Raw genomic sequence first — 8,257 nt, 5'->3', positions numbered from 1 at the left:
CCAAACCTGTTTGTCAAGTGCATGCAGAAACCTTCCACGAATCGGCACGGCGCACCTTCCCCCCCCCCCCCCCCCACCCCCGTCTCTTGGTATCTTTGCACAGATCCCCACTCCAGACGGTACAGGTCACATTCCACTAGTCAAGGCAGGAGGGGGCGTTGCACGCGCGGATAACAATTTGGAGTAAATTGGCTGTTGGCCGCTTCTCGCTATGTGCTGCGCGACACTTACGTCATTGGCACTGTAGTAAAGTTTATTTTAAAAGTTCCATTGAATAATGAGTGCTGCCACGTGAAGTTAATCAAAAAAATAATAAAAGTAAGTGGCGGAAAAGTAAATGACACTCGTCGGTATTTCGTAATTTTGTTTCTCGCCCACGTTGAGAGTACATTCATAATAGTTCGTCTCAGATAACATCTGTGCTAGATTACTTGCCAATCTGTGATCAGAGGGTATGTTTTTCAAACCTCATCTTGCTTCGTTGTGGTATTTGTTTTTGTAATCGGTGTTGTTTGTTTGGGTTGGCGGGTGAGTGAAAGTAAGGTTAAGGACGCAAGCTGGCAAAACTTCAGCAAGGTCACTCACGCTTTCTTGATCACGCCAGCAGTAATTGATGAATCATAAATTAGTGGCGTTACCAGCGGTTGTACTAGCGGGAGCTCAAATGTATACAGAACAGCCGTTTCCTGACGTGTTGCTGAATTCTTATCTTTCAGCTATAGGCGATAAATCGTACGACGTCACATTGTCGGAGGACGAAAAATAGACACTAGTTATTGGATGCTGATAAGAGATCTGTAGTAGTGAAACCTGTTTAAGTGTGTTTGCGTACCATCTTTTCAAAGAGATCTGCTGTTCAGAAGTTTTGTTGGGAATATGTGCCTTCCAGCAGAGTGAGAGTTCCAGTTCCACGGCACACGCAGAGAGAGAGAGATGTCCAAAATGACAGAACAGAAAGGTAGGCCACATATCATCGGATATTGGATGTCGGAGAAGAAGAGGCAGAAACTGAACTGGACAGAATTTGGAACTACGTGCAAGTAAGCGAAGATCATTTAATACTTTTCAATAGATTACTGATAACTAATTCATTATGCGAGCCACAAGATATACATAACCAGTAAGTCATTGATAAATTGTTGAGTTGTATCCATGTAAATATTTCATAGTTCGTTGTTGCATGAAAAGCTAGCTAATATTAAAAGTTGGAGAAGTATCAGTTTAAATTCATCTGAGCTAATTATTCAGTTAGCATTCTGTGACTCACAATCAACTTTTTCCCTGAATTATTCATTTGGTGAAGGAAATGTATTGATGCATGAAACCATTTCTGTGGTTGTCAGTGCATTCAGTCCTCCGAGACGGCAGAAACTTGAGCTTTCTGCTCAGTATATTAGGTTGCCGTTGTATAACGTATATTGCTTTTTCCGATTTTATACGTTTCCAGTGAACGTGAATATGTTTCTGTACTTATAATTCCAACATGTAGCGTTCTTCTCTATGTATTTATGTTCTTTCTCATACAAATTGTTGCCTCCAAATGTCCACCTTCTTTACTGGGTATTGCTACCAATTATGAGAACATCCTTCTGAAATATTTTACTCCAAAAGCAAAGTAGTAGTTAGGCCTACATGTGTTTTGTAAATTGTGTTTTATAACAGCGGGAATAATGAAGGTAGACACACTAGTCTTTGACAGTAGGCCCATAGTGAGGAGATTTATGTATTTCCTAAGAGGTTCACAGTCCATTGCTTAAAAATATACCCTTTTATAATCTAGGCTCCCCTTAGATCATTGTGGATACTCTGAGTAACTTTTCACCAAAGAAATTGAAGTTAAGTCAGTACCTGTACTAGTGCCAATTCCTGACACACAAGATTTTCATATGTACCCAGTCATTGACAGGTAGCTGACTGCAAATTTAAAGGCTTCTAAATCATTCAATGGCAGTTCAGATACAGAGAACTTAGTACATAGAATAGTATATAAATATGTATCTTGTTAATGAAGTTTAAGGTGGTTAGAAAAGTTTGATAAAAAATTATGGACAGGAAAAGAAAATATGTCTAAACAATAACAGAAATCAAAAACATGGTTAATAAAGCTGTGGTCAAAATTTTTCACAACTGAGGCTTGGGAACCTGTTTTTTAGCCTTACTCCTGTGACCAAGAGAAATGTACTGATAACTTCCCAGTGGAAGAGTCGATACAGAGAGATTTATTGGCTGTAAAATATGTCTTGAGTTAGGGAACACTGAAATAAGCACTATGGTATACTGCTCTGAGAGCAGAACTCAGACATGTGTAATGTCAAGTAAGGTACACGACCGTCGATGAAGAATGTGATAGACCTCGGATTTATTGTTTCAGTTCTTGGAGCCAAGAATTCTCTCATTTGGGGAGGGGAAAAATGTCATAGAAGAAGTAAAATTACTAACAGCATTTGATTTTACAAATACAGAGAGATTTTCTTTGTCATCATACCCTACACTGTATGCATAGGCCTGCAATGTTATTCCCCACACATGTGATTACTTTGCCTGTTGAGATTGCAAAGATCGACAGAAATGAATTTCCAATAGAGGATCGTATAATGTAGTTAGTTTTGGTCAGAGGTATGTTTTGAACTCAATTGTAAAAGTAACACCATGGTACCAGTCATTGATCATTGATTTGGGGGTGGGAGGGGTGTTGCCAAAGACTGGAACATCACAGAAAATTATGGACCAGTCTTATATACTTCTCCTTAAAATTAACAGCTGGGACTGATCACCGTACAATATCATGGATCAGTCTGATGTAATACTATTGCTAAATTTTAACTTGCAGATATTTCTCATTATGCATTAGGGATGTGCTCTAGCGTAAATTTTGTCATTTTGAAAAAAGTAAAAGCTGGTCTCAGGCCTTGGATCTGATGACCTAGAAGACATACAATTTCCTTATGCATACTGAAGAGATAGGTTTTACTTTCTGTAATCATAACAAAAGACAAGTGTCAGTTACTGGAGCACTGGCAAAGACTTCTGCTTCTACCTCATCTGTTTGTTAATGGTGAGCTACTGTGATTACAAACCAGTATTAGTTAGTTAAGCTATAGATTTTTTTAAGAACTCTTTGATCATACTGTAATCATTGGAATTATTAAGAAGAGTGCTGCTGCATGGCACTATGCAATCTAAACTTGATCAATCCACCTGACTTCCAGGAGTCCCATTTCATAACCTCGCATAACACAGTGTGTTAGCCTGCACCTGAAATCTTGTCTAGGCCTACATACTTTTATTCATTACAGAGCTCTGCCACTTTTTTTTTTAGAAATGATCACCTGTGATGGTACTAAACTGCAGATTTAGTAGCATTGCCGAGAGCGACGTAAAAGGAAGTGGGTTTAGCAAGCGTGGCATAACTTGTGTTTGATTATCAGTCTGTTCGTGGTGAGTCATACCATTTCCTTGGCACAGCAGAAGTTTCGACACTGTTTTACAGTTGGGGCACATGTGAACCCTTACGGGACAGTGCTGAAATAGAGACCCCATATCTTTTATCTGTTGAAGTTTTCTTTTATTATATATTTCTACCCCATGTCAGACAAATGGTATCAGTATGTTTTCACTTGTTACCAAGTCATCAGATGATTTGAGTACATAACACAGTAAAGTATAGACTGAAGAGACCCAGAGGAGTACTCGCAGTTTAAATTTGTGTATGTTTTGATATGTTTCAGTTCTAAATGCCCTTCTGAGCCTTTTCTATTGACAAATTTCTATGTCAGCTATTTAGATCATCTGATGACAGGCGTTGGTAATAAGTTAGAACTGACAATGATACCACTTGTGTGAATTGAGACAGAAATACATAATTTAAAAAAACATAGAATATTTCCCTAATGTGAGTATGCCTAGTCTGTATATGATTTCTGTGTTGGCAGAATCTGCATCACTTCAGACAGGGGGTTACCTCCATAGTCTTGGTTGTTACTGAATTAAGCAAATGTTAAAATTCAGGAGTAACTAAGAAACACATGTTTTTCTGTTTTCTTCAAAAAAATTCCTGCTCCGAGATACAGTTCTCCAAAGATGACACTGCGAACACCATTTTGAAGTTGCGAATTTCGGAAAAAGTTTTTAAATGCTGTAGGCCTATCTCTGTAACAGTTCTAGATATTTTGTTATACTTTTTTTTTTTGTTTGAAAGATAATTGCTTTATGATACAATGGTATGCTCCATTTGGACATAACTGTCAAAGTTCTTTTACTTTCGCCTTTTGAATTTTTTTAAAATTTACAGAATTTTTTTTTCTCCAAAAATGGCAATCCAGGAAAGTTAGATTTTTTCTGTTGATTAGTATTGTGTAGTACAAGAAGTACAAGGCTATCATTGGAGTAATGTCCAGGTTTCAATTTTTACAGGAGTGACATATTTTCAAAACAAGACCACAAGTGTTGCAGTTGTAAGTGATGACACAGGACATGACTCAGCACATGCTTTGCTAGCAATGCGCAAAATTCTTGAGCTGCAAACAGGGGCAGGGAAGATCATCATTATTTCTGATGGTGCTCCCAGTCATTTTAAAAATCATTTACCAGCTGTTTGAATTGAGTAAATCGCTTGTGCCAACTGACTTGGTATACAGTGCTATTGGTCGTGGGAAGGGGTCTTGTCATGGTGTAGGCGGCCTGCTGAAGCACCCTGCTACTAAACATAATCTTTCCAGACCAAATATAGCGGCAATTCGGAATGCTTAGGATTTTACGAGAGTCGTGAAATCTTACATATCCACAGCCCTCATTCTTTTGTCCAAAGAGGAAATCGAAGAATTACGTGAGCAGAAAAAAAAAAAGAAAAAGAATGGCCCAAACAAACAACTCCTGTGAAATGAATACAGAAAACACATTTTTGTACTCAAAGTGATGGACGAACTCATATTGCACACACTTGAAAGAGCAAGAAAGAAGAAATTTTGTTCCTTCGTCCAACACCGCAGAAACAGCAGGATGATATTCAGATTCACAACCGGAAAAGGGGGATGTTTGTGGCTTGTGTGTATGAATGTGACTGGCGGATTGCATAGAGTGTGGACAGCAGTTATGAGTTAAATGAAATTGTAGTGAACTTTATGCTGCCACATGGACCAACTGCTGGATATAGGTTTCCAGCTGAAGGACAGCAACACCACCATCAGCGCTCACTCCCTGTTCACAATGTTTTGAAGATTTTAAGTCCTCCAGTTCCTATTGGTTCAACAGGAAGACATCATTGTATCAAAGGAAGATACTGAAGCAGTGGAACACATTTTTAGTTCATTGACTGGCTAATTTTAGTACAAAACAGAGCCCACAGAAGTTGTATAAATCGAAACCTTTTTAAGTCTTTGGACCTTTCACATACACTTTGGAACCATTTAAAATGCTTGAAAAATTAATCTCTTACTCATCTTTCAAAACTAAAATTATGTTAAATAAGACCAGCTTTCGATTTTTATGAGCCTGTAATGTGATAATGTGGTAATGAAACGGGTTATATGTATGGCAAAATTTTCAATTGTATATAAAACCTGTTCTACCTAAAAGTGGAAGCTCTCCTTTTCAGGCAATGTAGAACTTTATGGTACTGATCAACAGAAAAAAATTAAAATTTATTGGTTTGGCATTTTTGAAAAAAAAAATTCATAAGTTATAAAAAAGTTCAGAATGCTATAGTAAAAGAACTTTGGTAGATAAGTCCAAATTGAGGATATCTTTGTAGTCATAAAGCAATTATATTCCAAATAAAAAAACAACTTAATATCTAGAACTGTACCAGAGATACAGCTTTTTAAAATTTTTCCAAAATTTACATTTTTAAAATGATATGTGCAGTGTCATCTTTGGAGGGCTCTGTCTCAGAGCAGAAATTTTTTGGAGAAAACAAAAAATATATGTTCCTTACTTAGTCCTTCATTTTAACATATGCTAAATTCAATAACACCCGAGACTAGGAAGGTAAATTTTTTTCTTAGCCTGCCTGAATTATATGAACTATGCCCGCTTTATTCCTCATATAGCCCTTACTGCTCTCCAGAAAGGGGCAGTTCGAACACCGTGCATAAAGTAAATGTTGTTGCAGTATATCTCCCCAGTATATCTCTGTTTCTGTTCTCAAAAGCACATCCCCTTTGCCTGCAGCACAATTTACTCTCAACAGTACATTATCACATGTCTGTAGGCAAAAAGTGAACTGTCAGAGCTTGCTGAGACTGCATGTTCATCAAATTATTTCGGTTTATAGGTTGTGTCATTAGAAAAGACTAAAACACTATACCACAAATGTTTTGGCTGTATTTGCATTGGTCCTCTTCAAGGCAACTAAACTGCTAGATTTTGGACATGTTCTTCCTGCTCTGGAATACTGGTTTCATTCCTCTGTGATCCACTAGGACATCGTGTGTATAGGAAACCAATGCATACCAACAGATATCTGCATGCAGTCACACCATCATCCAGTACAAAAGATTACTGGGTCACATATGCAAACAGTCTGAGCTCACGTGATTAATGGTAGTGGTAGCCTGCAGTGTGAGCCAAACTAGCTCCAGTCAACATTCTGCATAAATGGATATAGGATTAAGAGCCTACAGTGAGCAATGGGGTACTGTGATGTACAACAGAGGAACAGCTCAGTATTGCTCTCTTACCTAGGGTGAGAGGTGTCAGTGACCTTGTAGGCTAGGTGCTGTGCCACAGAGGAATTAAACCAGTACTCTAGAATGACTCCAAGATCTGTTGAGGTACACAAAGGATTCCATAGATGCTCTCCACATTGCAGGCATCTATGAACCTCGATGTGAATGCACCAAAGTTGGCACTGGTGGAACTGGGAGATTGATTAGCACTTGCTTGTCACAACATGTGCACTACTTGCAACTGCTGCAACACAACAACTGGCAACAGTTGGACACCACACGGACTGCGACTGACCCATCCATTTTCAGTGACATTATGTGCTAGCTCAGTAGCTTTGAATGAAGCAGTGGAAAATAAGAGAGGCTATCAAAATGATGTCCTACCATAACGAAGAGGGAGAACGGCTGCAAGTCGCCAACAACCCGACTGCCGGCAATCTCAGTTTGACCGGGTTCTTGTGTTCACCAGCCAGCAACATTATAAAGAAGTGGCCGTGAGAGAACTCCTGCGCAGTGTCAGTACCTCGCTGCAGGAAAATGCTGCTCCCGAGTCAGAGCTGCCGGTTCATTGTTGCCAGCCAGCCTTCTGCCAGAGTAACACAGCCACCCGTACATATGCATATTTGCTCGAACTGTCCAGCGGAATACCAGAATGTCACGTTAGCAATTACATCACCACCTAGCAGTGGCAGTCAGTTATCAAGCTATAGCACACTGTAAATATTGCACTAAAAGTATGCCATTTCTCTTTGAATGCGAGTCTGGAATTGCGCTAAAAATTACGCCATTTCTCTTTGAATGCAAGTCCGATACCACACTAAAATTGTGCCATTTCTCTTTGAATGCCTGCTGTTGTGCAAATAAAACAGATGAAAACCTGTTTTATAGCACTCTATCCATGATGACTAGAAACCTGTGTCGAGTGCTGACATGATGGTCAGCCATGATATGATCAACTCAGAGAAGGGATGCGGTTGTCTGTTTTCGATTGCACACACTCTGATGCGATGTCATCCTTCGTGGCACTGCGAGTGCTCATTACTCACAGCAGTGGGACAGTATATTTCTTTGAAAGTACATGTAATGTATTGTCCAAGTGTAGGATATGAAGGAGTTTTGAGGAGCAGTTGATGTAACAGTTCCATGCCCGAGTGGTGAAGCACACTGTCAATTCATTTGCTTGGCTTTGATTCTGACTGTTGCCTTCCTGTTTTTTCCCTTTTTTAATCATCTCATTTTGTTCCTCACTGTGTTAGTCTATTAATTGTAAAATTTAAATATATTTAAACAGTTAAATTCACAAACATAAAATAAATATATTCAGTTTAGTTACCATTACTACCAATTTAAGTTAAAAGACTATAGATGGTCGTAAAAAGTGAATATATGAGGAAAATTTAGTATTGAAATGTTTTTTGTTGATGATGTTCTAAAGAGGCCCTTTTGCAATAAGCTTTAGAAGAGAAAATCATTTTTTGAGAGTAAAGTAGATCTGCTCCAAATGTAATTCTAACAGCAGGAGTGTGTGGGATGAGGTCACTGATTTTGCTCTAACTGTGCAAGTAGAAGCAGGGAGATGCCCCATTCAAGCT

General features: G+C 38.7%; 1 protein-coding gene across 2 annotated transcripts in view; it reads left to right on the top strand.

Annotated features, from left to right (window-relative positions):
- The first annotated feature begins 206 nt into the window (after positions 1-206).
- The window catches only part of LOC126210067 (inositol-tetrakisphosphate 1-kinase-like), a 123,776-nt gene continuing 115,725 nt past the window's right edge, over positions 207-8,257 (top strand). Inside the window, exon 1 of one of the 2 annotated variants that reach the window (XM_049939187.1) lies at positions 207-1,040. In XM_049939187.1, the coding sequence (XP_049795144.1) occupies positions 934-1,040 (107 nt within the window). In that variant the 5' untranslated portion in view covers positions 207-933. The remainder of the gene's footprint in view (positions 1,041-8,257) is intronic. The other variant, XM_049939188.1, reaches the window with a different exon arrangement.

The sequence above is a fragment of the Schistocerca nitens genome, chromosome 10 (genome assembly GCF_023898315.1).
Source record: "Schistocerca nitens isolate TAMUIC-IGC-003100 chromosome 10, iqSchNite1.1, whole genome shotgun sequence".
NCBI classification, from domain to species: domain Eukaryota; kingdom Metazoa; phylum Arthropoda; class Insecta; order Orthoptera; family Acrididae; genus Schistocerca; species Schistocerca nitens.
This window is presented reverse-complemented; position numbering and strand designations above follow the sequence as displayed.